At 40.6% G+C, this 27,813-nt stretch overlaps 1 protein-coding gene across 11 annotated transcripts in view; it reads left to right on the top strand.

Moving 5' to 3' along the window:
• The first annotated feature begins 1,137 nt into the window (after nucleotides 1-1,137).
• The window catches only part of SLC38A9 (solute carrier family 38 member 9), a 49,261-nt gene continuing 22,585 nt past the window's right edge, over nucleotides 1,138-27,813 (top strand). For 2 of the 11 annotated variants that reach the window (XM_071580881.1, XM_071580872.1), the window contains exons 1-10: nucleotides 1,138-1,215; nucleotides 8,117-8,266; nucleotides 16,605-16,737; nucleotides 17,266-17,387; nucleotides 17,536-17,599; nucleotides 17,713-17,806; nucleotides 18,692-18,862; nucleotides 22,058-22,117; nucleotides 24,193-24,390; nucleotides 27,201-27,308. In XM_071580881.1, the coding sequence (XP_071436982.1) occupies nucleotides 8,163-8,266; nucleotides 16,605-16,737; nucleotides 17,266-17,387; nucleotides 17,536-17,599; nucleotides 17,713-17,806; nucleotides 18,692-18,862; nucleotides 22,058-22,117; nucleotides 24,193-24,390; nucleotides 27,201-27,308 (1,054 nt within the window). In that variant the 5' untranslated portion in view covers nucleotides 1,138-1,215; nucleotides 8,117-8,162. The other 9 variants (XM_071580877.1, XM_071580875.1, XM_071580874.1 and 6 more) reach the window with 9 other exon arrangements.

Raw genomic sequence — 27,813 nt, 5'->3', positions numbered from 1 at the left:
GTAGGTGCTTGCATGCTGAAAAAAACACTTCTTCACACATCTCTACTTTTGTGGGTTTTAGTTTAATTCACTTTCATAGCACCAACACATGGCTGAATTTCAAATTCCTGTGATGGCAGCTGGACAGACTTCTTGACTCACCAGCTAAAATCTTCCAATGGCCAAGAACCACAGCATACACTTGGATTCTGACAGTGGCTCAGAGGTGAAAGATGATGGTGAATTTGCTGAGATGCACAGAAAAAAGAGTTTCAGTTCGACCAAGCTTGTGTACAGCTGGATTTCAGGATGTTAAGTCTCTGCTCTTTTGTTTCCATACGCAGTTTGAAATTCAATTACACAGCACTTTTCTTGTTGAACAACTGGGCAGTCCTGCTGGTTTGGGCTTCACTCGAGCAGGAAGTACAGGCTGGGATTGTTGTGTAGCTTGTTTTGTAATATTCTCACGTGGGGAAGCTATCTCTGCTGTCTTCCTTGAAATTCAGCAGTTTTTCCAAGGATGCTCTATAAATATCCCTGAAGTCTGACGTTAACCAGGGTTCCAACTATGTAAACGACAATCCCAAATTGAATTAAGTATTGCGAAATTAAAAAAAACCCAGCACCCCTCCCCCCAAAAAAAACACAGAACAAAACCCATAAAGCAAACTAACACAAGGACACACACACACGCAAACAATTTAGGATTAAAAATAGTTAATTTTTTAATGTATTGTCTGGCAGATTGTCCCTGTTGTTTAGTCTGGTCAGTGTCCTTTGCTCCGCACGAGTTCCATGCGACCCCGTGCAGGGCTAGAGCTCTCGTTACATCCTCCTCGCAGGAGGCCAGTCCCGTGGAGACCAGAATGGCTTATTTTGGGCAGGGGTTATGTCTACATTTTATCACCACTCTGGCTGCAAAAGTATGGAAGCAAACGGGCGAGCTTCTTCCTTTTTTTAACGACTGACATCCCATTCGCCACCTCCAGCAAGTGCTAAGCAGCTCCTTACGGCGGGTGCTGCTCCCCAAGGCACCTCCCCGGCCGCTCCGGCGGCTCTGCGGCCCCGCGGCTCGCTGGGAGCTGTAGTCCTGCGCTCCGCAGCGCCCGGGCCGCTGCCTCGGCGGAGCCGCCGTGGGAACTACACGTCCCAGCATGCCCGGGGCCGCCCGGCCCGGCCCGGCCCGGCCGCTTCCTGCCCCCGCCGCGGGAGCGCGGGGCCGCCGGAGCCGAGCAGGTACGGGACTGCGGCAGGGCAGGGCAGGGCAGGGCAGGGCAGGGCAGGGCAGGGCACGGCACGGCACGGCACGGCACGGCAGGACGGGGTAGGGCAGGGCACGGCACGGCAAGGCAGCGCAGGACAGAGCACGGCAGGACGGGGTAGGGCAGGGCACGGCACGGGACGGCAGGGCAGGGTAGGACACGGCAGGGCGGCTCGGCGGGAGCCGCCGCGGCGGTCTCGGGGCGCGGAGCGGCTACACAACGCTACTGCCGCCGCCTCCTCCGCGCCGGTCGGCCCCCATCACTCAGCCCCTGCAGGGCCGGGCCCGCAGTGGAGCGGAGCGGCCGCGCCGGGCCGGGGTCGCGGGACACGGACACGGACACGGACACGGACAGGCCGTGGGACCGCGGCCGGAGGGGAGGCAGCGGCGGGGAAGCTTGTGCGGCCCGTGGAGCAGGGAATTGCTTTCCTCGGTTTTCATGGGCCTGAGGCAGCTCCCGTTAAGCTGCAAACAGAGATGATGTTGGAAATGTGAGTTCGCTCCTAAGGTGTGAGTTTTATGTTCTTGTAAGTATTTAGTTACAGTCCCCACAAATATATATATGTGCACACAAATAATAGAAGCTTTGTTGGAGACAAAAAAGTTTAAAGTTATATTTTTTATAATTTTACTTAGATTTATCATATGGCAGCGACCATATACCCGTTGGTTCAGAGCTACACAAAAGCTCAGGAGTAGTCCACCTTGTGTATTCAGAAGTCTTTTTTTTTGTCAAAAAGTTGCTAACTTGTATTGCTTATACTCACCTATGAACAATACAGTTGTAGAAGAGCATGGACAAGCTAAGGTGTCCATAAGGTACCGTGAGAGGTGGCATACTGTCCCTGTTTTGAAGGGCTGCGCCTTTCAGGACCAGTGTAACATCCTTTAGTCCCTTCTGATGGAGGACAAACTGCCCCAGAAGAGGAACTGAGGTACTATGTCCTATGCTCAAGTTCTTGTCTTTCACTGTAGACTGTGCTTATTTCTCATACTTAATATGTGCTCAGCTTGCAGTTTATTTGAAATTTATGCCTTGAGTTTTATTCATCCGTTCACCTGCTCAGAATCTGAGAGAAGACCAGGTTATACTAAGGAGCACTTGTAAAATGAATTTTCCTTGTTTGAATGAAACACTTTGATTAGTGTATTCTGGTATTTAAACCATGAGTATGAGGTGGTTGTTAGGAGTAGTGACTTTAAATAGGATTTGAAACATAATTAGCTTTCAGGACTCCAGCTGCTGTTTTTCCAGCACCGTGATGGCATGGTAGAGGCTATGGGGATAGTGATCCTCTCTGCTTCCCTCCTCCTCCCTGCCCACTGTGGGAGGTTCTCTGGTGGTAAATACCAGTCCTACAATCCAGCTAAGCACAGTCTGTGCTCATGGAATGGCTGGGATGACTGACTGACTGAGTGAACACAGTTTTGTTCCTGCTGTGGGGCAGACCTGTTTAGTAACCTTCTTGCATGGCCTGTGCAGTAAATTTGAGTGATCTGTCAAGATGGGTGTCTCACCTTATAGCATCAGCACACGCATACATGTCAGGAGCTGAGCCATAAACTGCCATTGTTAAATTCACTGTCCAAGCAAACTAACAGGGTTTTGCCATCCAGTACAGAGATAATTAGAGCACAGTCACCAGACAACAATAAGGTTTCTAAATCTTATCTTTGCTCCTTGATGCTTTTTAGATTTTGAAACCAGGAGAGAACCTGAAGGCAGTGAAAGCAGAAACTCATAGAGGCAAGCCTTTTGAGGATTAATGAAAGTCTAGTCCTGTCAAGATTACCATCTGAAAGTCTTGTGGAGTGTAACCCAGAATGGGACTGGGGAAAAATGACTTGCTTCACTCTTTACGACAAGCAACAGAAAACTTGAATTACTAAGTTCTAATCCACTTGTTCTCTTTTGCTGCCCTGCTGATACAGTGCTTCAGATGTTTGTAGGAGAATTATAGATAGGGCAACAGGTCATACTAAGCTTCACCACAGACAACCAGTGAAATTATATCCTGAAAAGGGACAACAGGATTGCAAGTCTGTGCAGAATTTTGAGCATTGGAGAATACCTTGACCTTAGTGGTGTTTAAGATCTGGTTGATCAGATACTAATGATGGTGAGGAGTTGGTGTTTTAAGCCCTTACCTAGAAGAGGATCCCGAACATACTGTGATGTGTTAGCAGATTGGACAGACTTTTTTATATCTGAAAAGTGTTTCAAATTTTATTTCTAGATGTAGCATTCCATCATAAGTGAAAGGACAACTGAGCATGCTTTAGGGCAGTGTACAGCAGTTCTTAAAAGATGCTAGTGCCAATGTTGCTCCAAATTTGTGGGGGGGTTGGTACTACAAAGGTATGTCAAGGATGTATTTCCTTTATAAAACCTTTTTTGAAAGATTTACCTTTTTATCTTAATAACTGTCCTAAATACAGGCATGAAAGTTTAGGGAGGTGCTTCAACAGCACTTAACACTGACTTCCATGGGAATAGCAAAGCCAAAATATTTCCTCCTGGAGTCAATGCTTGGAGAGCTAAGTTACATGATAAGTTAGGAGTTTCAGAAGTAAAATCAAACCTTTTCCTTGCCAAAACTGTATTGAAAAGGAAAAGAAATATGGGTGCAGGGAAAATATTCTTAAACCCCTTTTTTCATCCACAGCAATACAGCAGTGCTGAAGGGAAAAACATAAAATTTCTTTGTTTGTTCCTGCCTTATCAATAAGATTATAGTTGCAGTTAATTAGTAGAAGGTAGTTAGCGCGCACCCTGATCTTCACTTCTGCTGTGTTAGTAAGAGAGGAGAGATATGATGTCTGACGTGTGGCAGAGGAAGACAGAAAGTAGGTTCCTGCAGGTGGAAGAAGAGAACTTGCAGAAGAGTAGAATGGTGACAAGCAAATAGCAGAAGACCCAGAGAGACAGGAAGGGTTTTTAGAGGAGAATATAGCATGCAATGGGTTGAGAAGAAAATCCCTATTCACTACCAAATTACTACAAAGTGATCCTGGTATCTGTGTAAGGACAATTTAAAACACAAACTTGTGTTTAGAAGCACAGAGATTGCAAAAATATTCAAAGATTGGAGCCTTGAACTTAGTTAACGAAAATGAGAATTACTTAGGCAATTTTATTCATCTTGGGATCTATGAATTATGATATAAACTAGAAATACTTACTGTTTTTGTCAAGTTGGACAGTTCTCAGAATGGTGTTCAGTTCACTTCTGCATAAGACTGATCTGCCTTACTTGCTGCTCCGCAAATCTTAGCCGTTCTTAGGTGTTTTTTGCAGTGCTTACTACAAATCACTAAATCTTGTGTAAAAGTTAGTTTCTCAACATATCCATAAGCTAAGGCAAGTTATTAGCATTCTAAGGATTGGGATTAATATACAGGAAAAAATGCACAAATTTTGAAGCTCAATTTGAGAGCAGTTTGGTTGCTTTCAAAATGTTTGACATCGTTTAGTGGTGCATGACACAAATGCTCTTTTGTTGTCCAGTGTTACAAGAATCAGACTCTAAGCAGCAGGGGAGGAAAAGGGGCAAGATACTGTGAGAGGTAGGTGGTCTCCCAGGCCGTGGCTTTAGTTACAGTCCTAGTGGTATTGCTTTTTCTTCTGCAGACCATACCCGTGTCTTTTCAGCTGGATAGTGAAACTTCTGGTTCAGCAAAACTGCAACCCAGGCAACCCCAAACCAGCACAAAAGCAATTATCTTCCTCTTTTTAGATTTATTTTTTTAGGTACATGTATTCCACAGTCCTGCTTACTCCACCAAGATAGGAAAGAAGACAAACAGTTGTGCCACCACAACAGGGGGAGGAAAGGCAGAATGAGTAACACGCTTATAGCTCCTAACACTGCTCAAGACAAAGTACCATGAATTTGTATCTCCAGCTCCAGGTACATGACAGCTAACAGGAACGTCTTTTCCACTTGCAGAAAAATCCAGCTTGACAACAGAGTCAAGTATCCTTACAACAACCTTCTCAATTTCTAAACACTCATACCTTAATTCCCAGAGATCCATAGTAGTAGTCTACAATCAAGAGTGGCCTCATGGAAGTTGTAATCATGGTGTATCCTAATATATATGAACAGAATGAGATTTGTCAAGCAACTTTGATTTTTTTATGTGAGTTCTTTGTTTTTGGCATTCCAGTCCTTATTATAGGCTTTACAAGTCATATACAGACTATTCTATGTCCCATGACAGGGAAGAAGAGAAACGTCCTGAATGAGGTGAACACAGATACCCAGGATAAGAAGAACCTTTAGGTAACTAGGACAATGGGAAAGTTACAGTTGGGAAGAGGTGGTTGTAATGACAACTGCCAGGCAGTGAGTTGAGAGAGCACAACTGGCTCCATTCCGTGTGTTCAAAATGTTTGAGAGTGCAATCCAGTCAAAAGGCATAGAGAGTAGATAAAAGAGAGGTTAATCAGAGATTCATTGTTATACATTTTGCTCTTCTGCTTACCATTGTCCTTTAAACTGTACTGGCTCCAGCTGCAGCCTTTACATGTGTGATACCTGCGGCTGTTTGTGTAGTAGCTGATTTGCTGGTCATAACCTTAAAGGTTAGCAACAAAAATAAACTGTCTTCACTGATCCAGCTTTTAAGTGACCCTCAAGAGTCAATGAACAACAGCTCCACAAGACCCAAACTATGCTGACAAGCCAAACTTAGCATTTGATATGTTTTGGAAGGATTCTTTTTTCTTTATGGAATACTGTAAAATATTCTGTTTTTTTAATTTATGACAATAGTGCAGAGAAAATCAAACTGCTGATCAATGTTGTCAGCATTTGTCAGATTGATTCGTAAAGCACAAGTAAGTTATTTTTTAGGTTTTCAGGGAGGGATGTGCATTTGATGTCTTCTTAATCTGTGTCATAAAACATGGCCTATGGAAGGAAGGGATCTCAGTACTGCAGTCTTATGGAAAATTCTGGCTAAAAACATTTCTGAGTATTTGAGACTTGAATATATTTAAATTTTCAATTCAGTCATTAGGAATTTAAATTTTTATCTCCATTTTTATGACTACATCTGAGGTGTGATTTAAACTCTTAAGAGAAATGCAAAATGCAGAAAAAGTGAGGGGTCTGTATTTGAGAACTAGGTATGTTCATAAAAAGCATGCAGGCTTCAGTTCAGGTTAGAAAGATAAGAGAATAGAATAAAAGAAGATAATTCATATTTTAATGGGAATGGCAGAAGTATAGGTGGATGTATGTAACAGTGTGTAAAATCTCCAGGGCCTCTGGTTTTGTTTCACAAGTATTTAGCTGCTGCAGGAAGCTGATGTGCACTGAGGTGAATTTTAACTGGAAGAGTGCAGGTATCATTATCGAGAAAGGAAGTGACCTAGAATTGTAGAAAAATAAGGAGAGCCAACAGAATGAAACAAAAATGGAGCTGTAAAAGTGGAATAGGGGAAGGAACAGAGTGTCACATGGAAATAATTAAAAATACTGGTGTGAACTAAGATCTCTCTTTATAAGCAGTGCTTAGTAAAGAAAGATTGGGAAAGCAATTCTGGCAGTGTGTAGGAAAAACAGAAAATAGGAACTGAGGAGCAGGAATACACTTGGTAAGCATCACTGGAGAAGCTGAAAAGAATGAGAGAATGTAAGATGTTCAGTTGAGGCCAAAGAACCAGCATCAGTACTGTGGAAGAGAACGACAGTACTGTCCTGGTGCTTCTGCAGTCCCTGTCATATGCTCCTATGGGGGTTGTCTATGCCTCCTTTAGCAATTTTTTCAACCTTAGAGAATGGAAGTGTTTGAAAACTGCTAACTTCCCTTCCTTTTTCCTCTTCCTTCAGGTTCTTCGGATTTTTATATTTTTTTTGCCAAAGGTATTAGCAGGATGAGGTAATGGAAGAGGGTTGACAGTGTGCAGCTAAGAAGGGATAGAAGATGTCAATGCTTAACTTGGGTTGGGATGAGTTCTGGGATTGGGCCTTTACCATGCATTTCCATAAAGATGCAGAAGGATGATACACACCTTATTCTTTCTATCTTACCGTCTTCCATTGCCACCCCAAGTTTCAAACATCCAGCACTAGCCTTCCTATTCTGTTGGTGCCAGCTCTGGTTGCCATCTGTCTTTTCCATCAGCCTGACGTTCTGAAGCATCTAGAAACGTGATGCAAGAGCAGATATTTCTACCATTTTTGTTTGAAGGAGTTCTGGCTGAGGAATTCTTCAGGAGGTAGGCAGGATGAGAGCTGTTAAAGCCATTACATTTGTTTAGCTGCACAGAAAGTTCCACATGAGGATTGTAATTCAATCTAAGTAGAAATCTGTTAGCTTGAAAGTGGTCCACTCGTCGCTATTTGGCCAGGAGTGATCTGAATGCACATAATAGTTATTATTAATGCATTATTAAACAAACCATTTATTGCCTCTAACTCAAAAAGCTTGTACGTGGCAGACTAATGATCTGATCCTTTATTGTGGGAAATACTGGAATTGAAATAAACTGCATATGTAAGTGTCTGCTGCAAAAATTGAAGTACTTTAGTGAAAGACTAGTCTCTTAAAACTAATAATTTGTTCTCAGCTGTACTGTTACACATTAGAAATACAGCTCCTTTAGAAATTTATATTTAATTCATATTGCCTGTTGTGGTGCTAAAGGAGATTTAGAGCACAATTGTACATTGACCATTTAACTTAAAGGGATAGTGTGTTTTAAAAAATACTGGCCCCACCATACCTGCCCTGTGATGTTTGCATTATGGAAGAAGAATTCTCAAGTGGCAAATTGAAGGTGCTTTTCACCCCAGAAATTCATAGCAGGGAAAGTTTTGCTTAATTGCAGTTGTCTCATTTTGGTTTTTGTTTGTTTTTTTTTAGGATAGAATAACTGAAAATCTAAAAAAAAGATACTTATTCATCAAATATGGAAGAGGATACCAAACCTATCTTGGTTCCTGTGGGAGGTGATGAAAGCAATTATGGAATAATGAATATACAGTTTAATCCAGAAGACTATAAGTGCAAAAGGTATGAGGAAAGCTGAACCTACAGAATTATTATGTAACAAGAAGTTGTTAATATTTGCTTTTAACAACAGAATGCCACAAAGGCAAAAGGCTAACATTTGGAAACAAGGATGTGAGTGCAAACAGTTCCTACTTTGTCACTGTATGATACTATTCTGTTTCCAGGCATGAGGTGAACAAATACGTGTTTTGTTTATAAGGGTAAGACTTCGGAGAGAGTTCTTCCAGAACTTGGCATGTGTTTAAAGTGCTCTTCAAACACAGAATACCATGGAGCAAGCATGAACTGAAATGTTGAGATTGTGCAAGAAAGCTTGCCAGATGGTGTAGATAAATGGCTGTCAGTATGTGTAGATGGTGCTGTATGCTTTCAGGAGATGATGCTGGAAAAATCCATTCTTTGCTTGTACAAAGGGAACAAGTGACCTTTGCTGCTTTTCAAGTTAAAAAAATATAGTACTTTCTGAGATTGAGCAAATACAAAAAATTCGGCAGTCCAGCCTTACTGCTGTGCCTTCAAAAACAATACCTACCTGGCTAAGTGGTTATTTTGCATTTTTTTAAGAGTTTAAGAGCTCTATTCTCCAATGGAGGTTGGAGACCTCCTCTGCAGCAGTTAAGATTTCTGTGGGCTGGTCCTGGAACCAAAGCCGAGATCGGAATGGGAACTGCCTTTCTGATACTCGCTGGAGGCACCAGATGGGCAGTTTTGGTGAAGGAGTAGCCCCATACCACCTCTTGGAACCTATTTATGGGGTCTTTTTCGCTTTGAATTCCACAACGTATTTCAGTAAAGCAGTTTTCCTGAAGGAACTGAAGATGGCACTGTTGTATACAAAATCCTGTTGTTGGGCCCCACTTCAGCAGGGAAAAAAAAAGAATTCTTGATGGTGCTTTTCTGCTGTCTCAGCCTGCCGCTTTGGAGAGCCGTGAGATCCCACTTACCTGTGGGCTGGGAGCTAAACAATCCCTTTTGTCTGCCAGCAAAAGAGGGAGGATAAGGGTCTGAGTGAGCCCAAGGGGACAAATGGAGCACAGGTGCTCCTGGAGTGTATGGAATTGTGTTATAAAGATTGGTGCTTTCAGGTGGGAAAAGGCAGTTGTGCAAAATGAAATCTTGCTCTAACTTCTTTTTGAGGAGTATCTGAGCCCCTCATGGCCCTCCTGACATAAAAAGACTGCGATTTTATATGGCTTTTGGGAGCATCTTGTTTTGAAGGAGTATGTGTTCTGTTTGAGGAGGATCAGTGGGTTTCAGGTGGTGTGGTGATGCAGTGACAATGAGAGAGGTTTACATCTTTTTGATATATCAAAATGCCAAGACTCACTTTTCTTAGTGAGGTTAGGTATTGTTTTGTGTTGGGTGTTTTTTCTTGTGGTTTGGAGACTCAGCTTCATAAAGGGTCACAGCGTGGCATTTAGTTCCCTCCCTGGAAGGCAGAAGTGTGTTACCTGGATTATGTTCCCCCCTCCACAGCCTACAGCTGTGCAGATCTGTCTGCTTTGTCCTTGATGCTCCCCTCTTGAGTTCATTCTCCCATTTTCTGCAATCTAGTTTTTTCCTTCTAAGCATGCAGAGATAGAAAGATGAAGGGCTTGAGCCCTGGGATATCTGAAGGGCCTGGAAATGACAGTGGGGCAAGATAAGTTTGAACTCCATCTCTGTATTAGAAAAGGCAGCTGCGGGCTTTAAAAGAAGAGAGGAAGAACAGGCTAGCAAGATCTGTGTCAGTCGTGGTCAGAGCAGTGGGCAGTTTGAAGGGCTTCTCCATTAGACCTTGAGGGAGTAGCAGCTCCCGGGAAGGAGGCTCATTATGCATAAAAGTATCGCTGCAAGTGCAGTAGTACCTGATTTGCTCTGCTTTCTTTGTTCCTTTTTTGAACTTGCTATTCAGAAACCTGAACCGACATCGGTGGCTGGTCATTTGCCTTTGATTGAGATAACTTTTCAAGTGTTTCGTTTGATTTGCTTGTGATTACTGTTTGTCTGTCTTAGGGTTGTTCTGTTCTTTCGTTTGAGTTGTTTGAGATTTGATGGCATTTGCATAGTTATTTGGTTTTCTTAAGAGCTTGGAGGATTTGGGATTTTTGAATGGCATGCTTCTCAGTGTTTACATAAGAACAACAAGCTAATTGTTTTGTAGAGTTGTAAATTACTTTGTTTAGTATTGTTTTGCTAATTTGGGGAAAATAAAAAGCTACTTTTAATCCTTTTTAAAAGGATGTTATTGTTCTTCCCAGTGACCCGAATTACTCACACGTATTTAATGTGTTTTGCGCATTTTGTAAGTCCCTTTAAAAACTAGAATGTCATTGCAGTAGTTGCTTATTGATGATTATTGTATGCCAGAGAGGGAGTTTCCTGTTTTATTCAGGCATCTCTTTAAATCTGTTTGTTGTCAACAGATACTGTAGTTGTCTTCAGGAATACTTGAATCTTCAAAGAAGCAATTGATGTTTTGTGTTGGTTATTTTGCATATTAAAAACCTGACAATGCCTTCTGCAAAAGGGAGATCAAGCCCTCTGACTTTTTTCTGTTCTTTTTGAAGTCCTACAGGGTTCTCACTATGCAGGAGATACCAGTAGGTGAAATTAAACAGTTATAATTTAAACGGTGTCTGTAGATGGCAGTCAGAGAAGCCTTTTACATGCAAAAGTGGTTGATTCCTTTAATTTTTGAAGTTCTTTTAACTTAGAAAAAGGTAGATAGTGCTCGGCAGCCTGTGTAAAACTATCCTTTCTGCATTAATTGTGCCTTTACGACTCCACACCTGTGTGGTCATTTTATTCCATTGACTGTTTTCCATTTTTCTCTGTAGCTAACATTTTTTACAAATTCCTTATGATACTCTTCTTAGCTGGAAAGAATTGGAACCTTCTTAATTAAGATACTTCTTTGTAAGTGAAGAGTAGAATATCTTTGCCATTGACACTGGAGAGGGAACAGTGACTGAAATGTGATGAGGTAAAGTTTGTGATTCTTAAGTTGTTAAAATGTGTGAACAATGACATTATGCGTTGAAAGGTTATTTTAGTTCTGCATCCAGCATTTGAAGATACTTGTGTGATCATGCTGTAATCACTGTAATGGTGATAGGAAAGCAGAAGATTTTAAGTAAAATATATTGCTAAGAGATTGAAGATCTTACAGGATAACTGTAAGCATACTGTTTACAATTTAGATAGCTTAGAAAGTAAAAATCAAGTCTATCATGGAATTCTTTGGTGTAGGTCTCCTTAAGAGAAGCACACTTACATCTGTAATCCTGGAAGATCCTGACATGGAGGGAACCCAGAAGGATCCAACTCCTGACCTTGCACACGACAACCCCAAAAATCACACAATGTGCCTGAGAGTGTTGTCCAAAGGCTTCTTGAACTCTGGCAGGCTTGGTGCCCTGTCCACTTCTCCGGGGAGCCTGTTCCAGTGCCTGGTGTTCCTATCCAGACAGGCAGTTCCCAATTATGAAATAGCAACCTATGAGAATAGTCTTATTATTACTGATTCTCCTTAGTATAGTGAATCAGTTTTACTCCTCAGTTTCTCCTGTGGCATATACAGCATTCCTATAATAATTTGTTAACTCAGTAAAACAATAAAGCTATAGGAATTCACAGGGTTTTTTTCTGTATAACAATCGTATTTCATCCTTGAAAAGTATGTGAGTCATGTGGGATGTCAAAGAAATCAATGCAGTAAACTAAAGCGGCTCCTCGTGGTCTTTTTGGAGGAGAGGAAAGAAATTGTAGAACAACCTGTAAAAAGTTTTTTCCCCATATTTGTTTAAATATTAAAAATTTCTGTAACGTGAAGTTATTAATACTGTCATTAATACTCTGCCAAAGACACAGTGGCACAAAAAATTCTATTACACTGTAACGGCTCCATACTTAGCACTTTTGATCAGCTCTCAAGAACCAGTTGTTTGATGTTTATAAGTACTTCAGCAAAGGTACTTGAAAAACAGTGTTACGGAGTTTAAAAACATCTTGAGGTAGATGTTAGTCCCACACCCTCATTGCTCTGCAAGATGTAGTATATTACTGAAAATATCCAAAAAGATGCAGCACTCTTACGGCAGTTGCAAAATTGTATGTAGTTTGCCAATGATCCTGTTATGCTGTTCCCTCTAACCCTCCAAATCCAACACTTGAACTTTGCCTACCACAATATTTGGAAACAATCTTCATCATGAGCATCTCTTTTCATTTGCTCTGCTTACAAATATTGCCACTGACATTCAAAGTGTGAAGAAGTTTGGACAAGAAGCCCTCTTGCCTTTTTTCCTGGACCAGATGTATGTGTGTGTGTGTGTGTGTGTGCGTGTGTGTGTGCGCGCGTGCGTGTGTGTGCGTGTGTGTGCGTGTGTGTGTGTGTGTGTGCGCGCGTGCGTGTGTGTGCGTGTGTGTGCGTGTGTGTGCGTGTGTGTGTGTGCGTGTGTGTGTGCGTGTGCGTGTGTGTGTGTGTGTGTCTCAGCTTGGCGAACGAAGATTTGGGAAGGGCTGTCCCCACGTGGGTGTTCCCTTCCAGCCTGCGCAGTGGATTTTAGGTGAGGCTCAGCGTGCGCAGAACTGGCCCCGCCGTTTCAGTCCTGAGGTTCATCTGCCACGGCCGAGCGAGCTTGGACAGTGCCAGTGAAGTCCTCAAGACTAGAACCTACAGCACCCGGCATTTCCCAGGAGGTCTCCCATCCAAGTACTAATCCGGGGCTGACCCTGCTTAGCTTCCGAGATCTGACGGGGATCGGATGTCAGGGAGGCATTTAACTGGACCAGATCTAGAGAATTCTCATTAACTGTCCCTTTGTGAGAGTGAGAAAAGCTAAGTTTAGCTGCAGGTTTTCTGGGAGTGTTTTCTGAAGTACATGTGTCAGGTGTAGTGCATGGAAGGTGTAAGCCTCTGGCATGAGCATGTTGTCAATACTCTTGGTGCTGTGAAAATCAGCTCTGTTTTACTGATGTGTTTGCCCTGGTAAAAGAGCATTTTTTCAGGCCCTGTAATGAAACATTAATTGTATTTGTGTTTTTTAGTATGGGTAAAATTCAGTGGACACTGTAGTTTATCTCAGTGCATGGAAATTGTCTGCACTGTTTGACATTCACAGTCACACCCTCTAGTAATGTAACCTCTCCACTTCTCCCAGATCGGATTGTCCACCATCCTTTTCATAATCATTTTGCCATGAGAGATATAATTGCCAGTATAAATCAGGATTTTAGAAATCCCTTGCAGCTGCTAATGTTAACATGTACAAGAATGCTTTTCCAGCTAGACATAAGATCCCTAAGCAGAGTTTTTCAAAATAAATCCCAGATTATATCCTACTTGCTTTGGGCTTTGAAAATCTCAGTCTTTCAGAACTTCTTTGAGTCTTTGAGAGGGATTCTGGGACTCCTGTCTGTGTATGCCCTAGGACCAGCCTTTGATCTGGGTGTTGGTGGGAGCAGGGAAATGACCTTTTGCAGAGGAGATCAGGGAGGAAGTTTTCCTCTCAGCCTCCTGGCATAGCCTCCAAGTCAGACTGATGTTTTCAAAGAGGTCTGGAAGAAATGTAAAGCTGATGAGTGGTCAGTCTGTTATAGAGTCGCTTGCTCAGTAGACCTAGTGATGCAGTGGTACCCTGGAAGAAACAACACAAACTGCTGCTTTACATCATTTTCATTCCCAACAGATGCACAGTGGAAGGGATCAGGAGGGCAAATACCTCAAGTATTGGCAGCAATAAACGTGTGCACTCCTCTAGTCAGGAAGCAGAAGCAATAGATATATAGAACTTCTTAGGAGTTACTTTATTTTATTTTCCTCACCTGTAGATTAGATTCTGGATCATACCCTCTGTTTGGTGCTAGATCAAAAATTACTTGTTTAATCCAGATCCTGTTCATAATACTGAAGAAAATGAAATGTCTTTCTTTAAAGAATTTGTTACCTACAGATAGGTTTTTGCTCCACAGGATTTTTTTTTGTGATATTTGTTTGTCATTGACTAACGACGCTGTTCTCCCCATAAAATAGGATGCTGTATTAATATTTTCTGTTATTTTTGGTTTTAAAATAATCCAAGGCTTTAACTTAATTTGCTTTAGAAAATAAACTCCTGCTGTCTTCCACTCTGAAAGAATTTTCTTTGATGTCCCTGTCGGTTGTTGAGCAGCATTTTCATAGAAATCTGCCGTAGATCTACTCACTTTGAAGCAAAATGTAGACTTTGTCTCAGTGTAACCTTTCCACAGTTGCAGTGACAGTCTATGGGAATGTATCAATAGTATTAAATGGAGATGAACGTCTTCACACTATGTAGCTGCTCTAAAATTAGCAAAACACCTCCCTTTAACTGTCCTGCATGTAGTGTGTGTCAGTGATCCAAAAACAGCAGAGTGCTGACTAGGGGTGGGTCTGCATTTAAGCTTATTACTTTTTCTCTTTTCATAACTACAGTCTTTATTTTGCAGGTCTTCTAATGTAACAGTCCAGTGATGGGATCAGCCTAATAAATTTTAAACTGAAACAAGTGTAGTCCTTTAAGTTTCCAGTCCATGAGTATTTTTGTGCATAAGCTACATGTGGAATTAGTTAGCCCTGTGTACCTGTGACTTGAGTAATAAAGGTTATTGCTTAAAGTTTATTCCTGTTCAATTGAGATATCTCTCTAAACTGTTTATAAGAACACCACAGAAGACCACACACAAAACAGGGTTTTCTTACTTCATGTCATAATCATAGGAAGAAAGAGTCGATTGAAAACGTTTTAAGTGTTCAATTCATTAAGTGGGAAACAACTTAGCAAATTTAAACCATTTTTTTCCATGATGAAGGAAGATGTAAGAATTAATTAAGTTGTAGATTAAGGGAAGAATGAATTTGTGGAGAGGGAAGTTCGTGTTCCCTATTTTTCACTTTTGTGAGTGTGGTTTTCTTAGTCTCATAAATACTTGTACCTACTGTGTTCCCTTAAGCACACAGGAATAGAGACCTACCTTCATCTCTTCCAAAGATAGAGCAAAATTGTATTCCTTGTCTTCCTTGCAGGAAAAAGGTGGTGTCATGGTACAAATGCCTAACGATTCACTGGGAAAGAGAATGGGACCTTTGTTGTTGGTGTTGGAAGCTGAAGCAGGAGGAATTGACCAAGTTCCTTTGTAGTCTGAAACAGAAATGGGTATTGAAAAATTCAGATAGATTTTGCTTATATTACTGGAGAAATGGCATGAATTTATTTCTGACCTAATTCCTATTCTTGGTAGTCAGAAACTTGTGGGTTCTGATTTTGGGGTGGTTCTTGTTTCTGAGGGATTTAAACATCAAGCTGGAAGAGGAATATCAGAAAGCTGTTGAGGTAGTTTTAAAAATTAAAAGGACTCCCAAAAGTCAAAAACTCCAGTGTATCAAGGCTTAAAGGCATCCTCTCTCGTTTAAGAAATTAGCCTGTCAGTGCTAGAAGTGAATGTTGGTTTTTAAGCAAGAGCATATTATGCCTATGAAGAAATAAATTATATTTGATTAAAAAAACCCCAAACCTCTGCAATATATTGACTTGGTTGCATTTATCTCGTAGTGCCCCTTGCATGAACCTGGATTTATGTTGTGTTGTAACTTTAGGAGCAGCTTTCACTCTGCCTGCTCTGTACCTCCATGAGTGCAGAGTAAAAAGGGGCATGTGGTAAGCCTGTGTTCTCCTTCGTGGCTGAGACTGTGCCTGCAGTCTAACTCAGGTGAGGCAGAGGGAAGGGAGACAAATTCCATTCTCTGTTGCATTGGCTTAAAAATAGTGTGAACACATGAACTTACTTGGGCTTGATTCCTTCGCCATTAAATGCGATTCCATACAGTGTTTTTTGGCTAAATTAGTAGTTCCTAACCTTTCCATAAGTGGTCCTCATGACTAGTCCTCATTCCTCTCGTTGTCTGCTTTCTGCCTGTGCATTCTCATACTTTCTACCTCTGTTCCTCATCATTAGTTCTGGCAACACCAGTTATAAGCACTAATAAGCTTGTCCAAGCTTATTAGCATATATTTCTGCTCTGATTCATTGTTGAGAAATAAGAGACTGGACAGGTCTGAATTTTGATGTTAGGCTGCCCTGCAGAATCTGGTCAGGAGGTCATTTCAATGAGAATGTTACAAACTCATGGTTCTTTCATGGTTGGCATCTTTGCTCATGGAATTGATATTTTTTGCACTTGATTTGTGTCAGTGAATGACAAAATCATCCTAAGTGTTGCTGAGCTATTCCCTGAGTTGTATTGGCTCAGCTGTATTAGATGTATTAGTTAGCTCTTGCACTCTAGGGTTTTAAGAGTTTTCTTTTTTCTTTTTCTTTTTTTCCCCTTCTTTAGGCCATTTCTTGTGGAGCCTACAAACATAGTCAGTGTGAATGATGACATGCAAAGAGTCACTGATGAAGCTTCAGCCATGAATAAGCGGATTCATTACTATAGCAGGCTCACCTCCCCTGCAGACAGGGCTTTGGTAAGGCAAAGACAGGGCCACATGAACTGATTAGTCTCTGGCATGCTGTGTCTTCCGCAGTCTAGATTTATGTAAGCAGCAGAAATAAAGACTGGGGGAGAGTGATATCTGTAGCTTGCTTGGAACTAAATATCTGGTAGTCAAGTGCTTTAAATAGGTCTTGTTTTGTCACAAGCTGTGATTTACTTCTTGTACAATGCCTTCACCGTTAAAAGAAAACATACACACAGCTTGAATTTTTTAACAGTAATCTAGACTGCCTATGACTTCATTTCTCCCATCCATAAGATTTAAATGGTGGTCAGCTGCTGTGATTGAAGGGGAGAACTAGCATGAGCTGTGCACAGTGTGTTTACAAACACTTGCAGAGGAAAAATGCATATTTCTGCTGTCTAGAAAATTAATAGTACCTTTTTTTAATGTAGTTTCCTGGCAACATTTTGTGTTTTACAGTAGTTAATTTGCTGTATTTGGGACAATAGTTACTTTGCTGTTACTAATAAGTCTTGTTTTTTACCAATTTGTTAGATTGCTCCTGATCATGTACTCCCAGCTCCCGATGAAATCTACGTGTACAGTCCATTAGGAACTGCTTTTAAAGTTGACACTTGCACAGATGGCTATGGTAAAAACTCCAGTCTAGTGACAATGTATGTTAAGCACCTTGCCATATATTAACCAGAAAATCTATTATTATTGAATGTTCTGTATTGCATGCATAACTATTTTAACTAAGAGGGCAATATGAAGTAAGAGTGATTCTTTAATTATTCACTGCATTTTTTCTTCTCTTCCTAGATTTATGATATGGAACACAATGATGGGTACCTCCATATTAAGTATCCCATGGGGAATAAAACAGGTAAACTATGAAAAATGTATTTGTATGAAAATGTTTTTGACAACATGGCTTGCTCTTCATTTTTCTATAGTATATTTATAGGTAAAATAAACTGTATTTCTCGCTCTTAACAGGCAGGCTTCACTTCTGGAATTATTCTTATTTTGCTCATGGGCATTTTGACTCTTTATTGCTGCTACAGAGTTGTGAAATCACGGCAAATGATACGTAAGAAATCCAAAGCTTTATAATGCAAATATTTCCATTAAGTGTGAAATACAGATGCATAACAGATTTCTCAGTTTGTCTGTGTCTTTACTGTGTGTTAGACCTGACTTGCAAATAAAAGCTGTTCCTTTGAATACTTCTCTATTTTTGTAGTCTGGATCTAAGCTCTGTAAGCTAAATGACCATTATCCCTTGTTAGTTGATCCTTCAGTTGCTTAGGAGCTAAGTATTACAGCCAAACCCAAACTCTTAGCAAGCAGGATTTCACTTACCAAGTGTCTGGGGACTTAGGAAGAGGCTTCTCTTCTTCATAAGCACTGTCTAATTTTCTACATGTCTTTCTGATCAAATTGCACAGTGGAGCAGTGTGGGCTGCAGCTGCATCACCTTGTGCTGCATACCTGTATCACCCTAATATTTGTGTGTATTCTGTATTGAAAGCAATTTATGGACAGTTGCTTCACTGACAGCAGATCTAATTAGAATGTACTTTCATTGTTCAAAACATCTTGCAGCTCTTGTAGTTGGTGCTTTTGTGCATAAACTAATTGTTGAGAACTAGTTCATGGCCTGGCCTACCTTGCCATAACTCCTGCAAAAGGCTTTAGCTGCATTTTTGCCACCGTATCTTATTCCTGTTCTTCAGAAAGTACTCATAGTAGTATGGTAGTATGGCCACAATAAGTCTCTACTTCAGGCTTCTTCAGTTAAACACATAATGGGTGTTATATTTCAAAGTTACCAGCAATCTTCATAGTCCTTGAAAGCATTGTGGGTGTGTGTCAGAGTATTCCAAAAAAAGAACACATTCTTTCATGAATACTTCTACTGACTCTAATGTAACATTTTGTTTAAATAAGTTGCTATTTTTTAAATCTTTTTCAGCTTTAATAGATACCTCAAACTGGGAATTCCCAGATGTTTGCAAGCATTACTTTGGATCCTTTGGTCAATGGTCAAGCCTCTTGTTTTCTATGATATCACTTGTTGGAGCCATGGTTGTTTATTGGGTGCTTATGTCCAACTTTCTGTTCAACACAGGGAAGTTTATATACAGTAAGTATACATATTTTTATCAACTTATACTGCAATCCTGTGGAAAGATCAAGAATTTGCTTTACACTGAAAAGGTCCATTTTATGTCATCTTGATTTTCCTGCTACTTTGCATGAATAGTCAAGTCTGCATAGTGTTGTGGGCAGAGTCATGTATGTTTTCAAAGCATTCTCAGTTTCTCAAAGTGTGGTTTTAATGAAAGACAAAGTAACCATTCATCTCACTTGCCTGTCAGTAATGAGGCTTCTTGGTGGAGTTGAAACAACCCAAACCTGGTTGCTTGTTTTCACTTTGTCTTTCCTCTTCCCTTTTGTTTGCATGGGTGTAGCTGTTTGAACAACCATATAACAGGCTAGACTGTTGAAATGATCCAGGTTAATGAAATTAAAAAGTCTAGTTTCATTCTAGATTTCAAAGAACCCACTTAGAGTGTTGCTATGTGGAAAGTTTTGACAAGTGCCTGTGAAAAAACAATGAACTGTAGCACAGTAAAAGAATGGTTCTTGGTGTGGCATTGCTACAAAAGAAAACATGTTGGTTATTTGCACCCTTGTATATGCACAGAGACACAAGCATTTGTGGATACAATCAATTAGGTGTCTAGAGTTGTGGGAATGGATGCTCGGATTGAGAGCTTTGAAAATCTGATTCATAGTATTGAATAGTTTGACTAAGATTTAAGAGTTTCTGTTTTGAAGGAGTTAGCAAATCTCTGAGCCAAATAACAGCACAGACACTTAAACATCTTAAACAACGTTTAATTAGAATTCTTACCATCCCTGAAGGACATCCTTTACTTTATTAGTTGATGACTGATGCATTTTCCAGCTGACCTCATTTATATGTTTTTACAGCCATTTCATTTTAGACTTTGAGTTTTTTAATAAGGTAAACTCATGAATCTTAAATGATTCTAAAGCAGATAACTTCAATTTTAGTAAGCAAAATTCAGACGATCAAAACAGTTCATTTTCTATGAAAAAAGTCCTGCTTTCTCTAGGATTGGCATGTTATTTTATCACTTATCTATATTTGTTCAGAGTTCTTACTTGTTTGCTCTAAGATAACAATCATTGGATTCATGTCCAAACTTTCATACTTAATTACTAGGTTATAAAATGGGTAATAGGATGTAGGTTTGACACAATGGCACCTTCCAGCCATGTGTTTGTAGGTATTCTAAGCAGGTGTCTTGGTTTGAGATAAGCAACTGCCAACCCCCCCAAGCACAGAGAGAAAAGCCTCCCTCCTAACACCAGGGAAAGGGAGGAAAAGAGAGGGGAAAGAAAAAAACACTTCAAACTGCATTTATACTAAATCTACATATATTTTCACAGAAAGAAAGAGACAATTAGAAGAGAGTACAAATATACACTCACACAAGTCTACAACAACAAGTTCCCCACGTCAACTTCTTAACGAACACACAAATTCTACTGTCCTAACTACACATTACTTAAGAAGAAGCTTATTCCCCAGGGAGACAAACCCAAGCAGAAAGGAGAGACCCAGAACAACGCATTTTACTTTCCTGAGGTACCCTGTGAGCCAGTGGTGGGCCTGGTCCTCTCCATCCCCCCTGGGACAGCATCGTGCGTCCTCCCAAGAGGAGGGCTGAGAAGCGACTGCCTTAACCACTCCCACACTGGTTCCTGCTTCCCTGGAGATGATGTCATAATGTGGTATGGAATACAAAGTTACTGGCTAGAAGAGGTCAGCTGTTAGCCCAGCCCAGCTCAAGTCAGCTGACAGCTTCGGCCTAGTCCACACTTCAGAGCCCAAATCTAGGCCCACCTAGGTGAACCCATAACAGCAGGTTACTATATTTAATTCTGTCACACTCAGATGACTTTTTAGAAAATTTGCACATACACTTCAGGTGGGAATAAATTAAGTTCATGAGGGAGGATAGTCTAGAAATAAGTAGTACACAAAGAATGCAAGAATTGTGAGCTTGTGTAATATCATGTCTTTTTTTTTTGACATGGTGTCCCATGCTCTTGTTTTGGTTTGGTTTTATGAAAAAAAATAAATCAACAAATGCATTTGCTAGTTTTAAACCACTTTTTAAGTACAGAAGAAACTTAAGTTGGCTGTTAATCTGTACCTAATCTTGAAGTGCTATAGTTCTGGAAGAAATATTAATTCTTTTGATGGCTTCACACTAGGTACTTTTATTTAATTAGCAACACAAACAGTGGTGAAGTGAGAAGGTGACCAGTGATTTTAGTTAAATCTTCAGATTGTTGAACTGGCAGAGGTAAGTATGAGAACCTCATTTGTGATTCAGGGTGTTATAAATCAAAATGAAGAAGGGATAAAGTTTTCTTCCCACAAGACTTTTTGCTTTCTTTATGGAAAACAAGCTTCTGTTAATTACATTTAAAAATTCTGAGGCTGGCTGGCCCAGTTGATCTTCTGTGTGTGTAATACATCCACATGCAGCAGTAGCAAAATCTAATCAGTGACACGCTCATTCAGTTTCCAAGCTGATGGCGTGTTTTCTGTGAGTAGGTATACATAAATAGAACCAAATTGCTGTCCAATACCCTCATACAGGTGATGCTGCGGAAACTTGGAAGCAGCTGGTGTGGTAGAGCAGTACAGCTTGACGGACGTGTACTGCAAATAAAATACTGCTAGAGATGCCTGCACACAGTGAGACTTTAACCTTGTTACGGAGTTTCCACTCTTTAAAATACGCCATGGTAAAAACATCCCACAGAGGCTTTTCTGAAAAAACAAAATTAGAAAATAAGTAGGAGAAGCTTCTTCTAAACAATACCATCTGGCAATGGCACTAAGGCAATGTTTCCACGGCCCTTCCTTTGCTCTCCCAAAAGAGTTTGCATTTAAGATGCATCTGCTCACTGAGCTGCTGTTCAGCACTGCAGACCGAGGAGCTGGAACAAGTGGATGTGTGCTGGTGGAACAGGAATCATTAGCTGGCAGCAGCGAGTCTTGGGAACCTTATAAATGGCCAGGCCTGCTGAGAAGAAAGTAGTGTAGTGTTGGGCTACTGTAAAACACTTCTGAATAGTTTTAAAATATCCCCTTGAGGCTGTGGAGAGTGCACGCTGCTGTTTTTCTCATGAAATTTTCCAGAATATTCTCTTGCTTAATTTTTATCAAGTCAATAGATAGAAGTCTAATAGCAGGTTTGGGACATTGCTAAAAAGATTTTCTTCTTTTCAGACTATGTTAATGACATTAATGTAACAGATATTGTTCCTGGCACCAATGGAAGTAACAAAGGTAAGAAGCACTTAGTAGTGTTGTGTTTCCTGGTTTGGGGTGGGCAAATTGTAATGGTTCCGTGCCTAACCCCATTCCAGTTCTAAAGTGTATATCGTAAGTTCAAACTACGTGTTTTTTATAAAACTGTAATTTTCTATCTGGCATTTCTACTTCCGCAAGTAAGAGCTTAGTAATTGGGAAGGGAAAAAAAAGTAAAGAAAGTGGGTGTGAGAATAAGTATTAAAAAGCCAATTACAAGTTTGTATATGCCCAGATATGTGCCTCTTAAAACCGTGAATGTTAGACTTCTAAACAGACATAGTTGCACAATGAGGAATTGCCTTAAGGAATTTTAACTTTCACACCCTGAAGTTGAGGCACCTCAGACCTGTTTACTGCTTAAAATCTTGGCTGGAGCAGCTTTGCTACTCACAAGTTCTGCAGCAAGATTCTTTTTTTAAAAACTTATGTAAGAACATCTTTAATAATGCTGAGTGCAGAAAAGAAAAAAGTATCAGGCTGCTTGAGCCTCTTTGTGTGGTTTTTTTGAGAGTCTGACATTTGCACAACTAAGGGAAGAAACTGGAGTCAGATATGAACATAGGTCTGTTGAGAGTTCTTAAGTAGGCAGAATAATGTAGAATGAAGGCAGGACCAAGGCAGGCATTGTTAACCCCTGATCTTTCTGCCTTTGTACAGTAACTGAATTTGTAAAAGCCTTTGTTAAGAAGCAGAAGGCTTTCTCTATCCTGGTGCATAAGGAATGAGGAAGCACATCAAAACCAGCTGGGCAGCTGTGTGTCACACAAGCTACATCTGTGTTTCTGGAGACCAGATGTTGAAGTCAGGCTATGGAGTTGAGAAATAATTCTGAAAAACTGTTGATTTGCATTGGAGCTTGTGTAAAATCTTGCTTCTCTAACAGTCCTTCCCAGCAAGCCACCAATAGCTGCTTCAGTGCTCTTTGTCTTGTACTTCCTCCTGCTTCTGCTGTTCTCTTACGCAGCAGGGAGTATGACTTGGAGGCAGAATAGACAACAATATTCTACACTATCATCCACCAAATAGAAGATTAAAAGCAGCTGCTTCACAAAATCAAGGGCTGCCAGATGCTCAAGTGACTCTTGACAGGGCATTCAGGACCAAGATCAATAAGGACAAAACCGTATTTCAAGGACTGTGAAATAATCCTTTTTTAAGCATGAAATTTGCCAGAACACTTATGCCTTTGCCGTTGTAACAGAACAGGAGTGCAGCCAGTGTAGGAGGGTGGCTATCATGTATTGTGGGATGCCATGATTTTAAATAAGACATTATGAGAGCAGTAAGACCGGTTTTATTTCAAACACGTAGCTTCATAGGTATGTGTTAGAAAAATCAAATTAACATGTTTTTGTCAAGGGATCTTTTTGTTTGATTTTGTTCCAGTCACTTTTTCAGGTACTGCCATTGATCAGCCACCATAATCACCATAACATCACTATTTCCTATTAGCAGTATTACAGGAGAGTTTCTTAAATGGCTTCTGTTGTGTTGTCTAGCAGTGATGTACTTGGCCCTGGCACAGCACCAAGATGGTGGAGTGTTTTGTTTTCTTGCCATCCTTAATTTCTGTGTTTCTAGAATGAAGTACAGTAATTCAGAGTCTTCTGTACACAAATGCAGTTGCATTTTTGTTTCTGTGACCTTACTGAAATATGTAGAGACAGATTAGGATGCTAAATATGCAGCCAGATGCAGGGGTGCATTGCTAGGATTTGATTCCAGCAGGTGCATGTAGGCACTGGACACACCTAGTTATAGGTAGGTGACCTTGAAAGCTGATCTGTGCCACAACTTGGGCTTCAGACAAATTATCATCTTTGTCATGCTCAGCTGGAAGAACTGTAGCACTGTCAGGTTGGAATGCAAGGTGTCTAGCACTGGAATCTTAGCGAAGAACTTCTGATTAAAAAAAATAAAAGTTAGGAACTGAGATGTTGAACATTGCTTTTGAGCAGAGCACACCAGAAATTAAGGGGTCTTGGCTGTGAATATTCTGTGCGAGAAAAACACTTTTCATTTGAGAATATTTTTCGTTTCCTCTCTTCCAGTCATTTGTCCAAGTGCTGCTAGCGGTCACCCACCAGAGAACAGGACTGTGATGTTCTATTCTGGCAACAGTACAGGTTTTGAACTCTTTGAGAAGTGGTGGAACAAATCACAAACAGTACCATTTTACCTGATTGCTGTTCTTCTACCCATGCTAAATCTGAAGTCTCCATCCTTCTTTGCAAAGTTTAATGTCCTAGGTAGGTAACAAATACTATGAAAGCATTAGTTCCTTATAACTAAAATGTGTAGAAGACAGTGAAAGCTACTCCAGTGACTAGAACTGTAGTATCCTTTAGGTTAGAAAAGACCCCTAAGGTCATCGAGTCAAAGACTTAACCCAGCACTGCCACCACTGAATCACATCTGTAAGTGCCACATCTACACATCTTTTAAATATCTCCAGGGATGGTGATTCAACCGCCTGCCTGGGCAGCCTGTTTCCATGTTTGACAACCCTTTCTGAGAAGACAGTTTTCCTAATATCCAATCTAAACCTCCCCTGGTTCAGCTTGAGGCAATTTCCTCTTCTCCTGTCGCTTGTTTCTTGGGAGAAGAGACCGACTCCCACCTGTCACAACCTCCTTTCAGGTAGTTTTAGAGAGTGATACAGTCTCTCCTGAGCCTCCAAAAGGAGGTTGTGACAAGTGGGAGTTGGTCCAGGCTGAGCATCCCCAGCTCCCTCAGATGCATTTCACGAGGCTTGCGTTCCAGACCCTTCAGCAGCATGATGTCCCTGGACACTCTCCAGCACCTCAATGTCCTTTTTCTCTTGAGGGGTCCAAAACTGACAGTATTCATGTGGCCTCGCCAGTGTCCAGTACACTGTCCATGGTCCTGCCAACCTCACTGACACAGGCCAGGATGCCTTTGGCCTTCTTGGCCACTCCAGCCCAGTGCTGGGTCATGTTCAGCTGCTGTCGGCCAGCATCCCCAGGTGTCCTTTTCTGCTGGGCAACTTTCCAGCCACTCTTCCAGTATTTGGCTGGCAGCTGGTATTGTGCCTCAGAGTGGATTGTTGGTTCATTTGTTAATCCCACAAACTTTCGGTGCTGTTTTGCTTGAATCAACAGTTAATAGGGAGTAAATTTTTCCTCCTTTTGCTCACTTGTTAATCCTGTTAAACAAGTTCCACTGCATCTAAGCACAGATTTTCCCAAATGTTGGTACACTTAACTCGTGTGCAGCATTTGATATATACTGGTTTGGTATAGTCAGGCATACTCTTCCTCACCTGGTAAATATTTCAAGACAGCCAATTATTTCCAATGGTTAATTGCTTCTGACCTGAAGTTATTTGCTGCCAATCAGCTGATTAATTAATCACAACTTCATTCAGTCAGTATGACCTGCTGCTGTGCTTTGTCCCAGCCCCCAGTATGGTGAGCTACTCTGTACTACAAAGGCAATAATTGTGACTTCTTGCTTCAGTGTCTTAAGATAGAAGACCAAAGTGGGTGGGGTTGGTAAAGTGGACAAAGCATGTGGATGGTGGCTGGAGCTAGTCACCGTTTTGGAGCATTGAAGCCGCAATGAAGAGAAGGAGAAAAGTAGGTAGGGATCAGAAAACAGGTTGAAAAAGTTGGAGATGTATTGTCAAGGAGGTAGAGGATAGGAATTTGAAGGTCTAATTTGTCCTCTGTTCCATTGTGCCGCTTTATTAGAGCTTGAATCTGCTGCTGTAAATACTATGTAAATAGTAAGTACTATGTAAATCCTACACAGGAACCACTGTGTAAGTACTACACAGGAATTTGGGTATTTGATAGTGCTTCTGTGCAAAAAGGAAGGCATTTATGTAGATAGATAGGACATAAAGAATAAAAACCCCTGAGTATTAATTACTCATAGCTTCAATAAAGTATTAGGTAATTCAAAAGCTGTTCAAAATTGCCCTAAGTTCTGTAAACCTTATGTTTATAGGACAAGAAAAAACAGAAGGCAATTTTTGGAGTGCTGAAATTAATCTCAGTAGAGAATTGTCACTTACCTTTATAACCCTATGGAAACCCAGATCATTAGGAAACTGCAGAATATTTTAGCTCATCTTCAAGTATAGAACCTTCTATCTTCCTAATTTCTTTACTATGCTATCAGTTGTACTCAAATGACAATTTCTTCAGTTATTTTTTAACTGGGCAGGTATTGCTATAATGAAATGGTGGGGGTTTTGAATCTGTATTTGAAACGATAAAAATTGATTTTTTTATTTTTATGTAATTATAGCCTGTTCTCTCTTCACTAGAAGCATTACTGGCCATTGTGGTACCTTTAATTATTGTTGATCAGTTTCTTCAATTTTTGAGTGGTTCCTATTCTGCTCTTGTGTCTTTCAAGTGGCCCGAGCCAAGGTCATGTGGTCTCCATTGCACATGAATACACAGCAAGGCATTTGTGCCTATCCATGATCTTATTTTCAGTCCTGTGCCTGTGCAGAGTACTGCTGGATGCCTCTGAACCAATGAGGTGGAATGAAAATCCAGTGTTATGATCAAGGTTATACAAGGTTATGAGTAAGACAAGGTTTTAATTAGTAGTGATCAAATATCATTATCAGCTTCTAGCTCCAAGTGTAAAGTTCACAATTGCAGTAAATGTTTGTATTTCATTGGGCTGTTTGGTTCAAAAAGTCAATTACTAAATGAACATTATAATAGCTGGAGTATTGCAACCAGTGTTGTCTCAGGTTAGATTAAAATCCTGACAGCTGAAGCTGTAACTGATCTGTTAGTGCCCAGAGACTTTCCTACCTCCCCAGCAACAGGGATTGCAGGATACTTCTACTGTCACTAGTGCAGCACCACAAAAATACTAAACTTGCTGAAAGCTTGCATTGTGTCCATGTGCAGTATTATTATTAGAAAAAATTTAGACCTAGCCTGCCATTAAGAATAAATACCAACCCTAAGTTTTTGGGCTATTTATAACTAGTTAGATGGAGCAGAAATAAAATCCTGCATAAATACTTTCTACTGCATCATGATGTGTGTTTGGCTCTTGTTTTTTCCAGGTACAGTTTCAGTTGTCTACTTAGTTTTTCTGGTTACAATAAAGGCTGCTCATCTGGGAATACACCTAGAATTCAACTGGTTTACAGAGACTGAATTTTTTGTACCAGGTAAGATAGTTAAAATGCAGTAATGAAGCATATATGTGATGAGTTTAAGATCTTTTTCCTCTCATTCACCTTTTAACACCTTTGTGACATAAATAAAGTGGGGAAATGCTGTGTGATGTTGCCTGTAGAGGAAGGATCCCTTATGACATCCCTTATGTGATGTTGCCTGTAGAGGAAGGATCCCTTATCACTAAGGAATCTCTTTCCCTAGTGATGTTCCTTAGTTAAGAGACAGTATCAATAGTGGAGGAGTCCTTGTCAGAGGAATCTTCAGCACTTATCATGTGACCGGGAGCTTGCCATGATCCCTTTTCATCTGTATTATTCTGTATTCTTGCACCAGTTTCAAACCTGTTTCAGTCACCATTAAAAATGACAAACTGTAGACAAACTCACTGATAACGGTGCTTTAAGTTCCCCACACACTGTTTTGTGAAATGAAATAGCTCATTCACTGTAATTCACAATTACATTTTTCCTTTGCTTCCCAATCTCTCTCAAGTTT

Source organism: Pithys albifrons, chromosome Z (assembly GCF_047495875.1).
Source record: "Pithys albifrons albifrons isolate INPA30051 chromosome Z, PitAlb_v1, whole genome shotgun sequence".
Lineage (NCBI taxonomy): Eukaryota > Metazoa > Chordata > Aves > Passeriformes > Thamnophilidae > Pithys > Pithys albifrons.
This window is presented reverse-complemented; position numbering and strand designations above follow the sequence as displayed.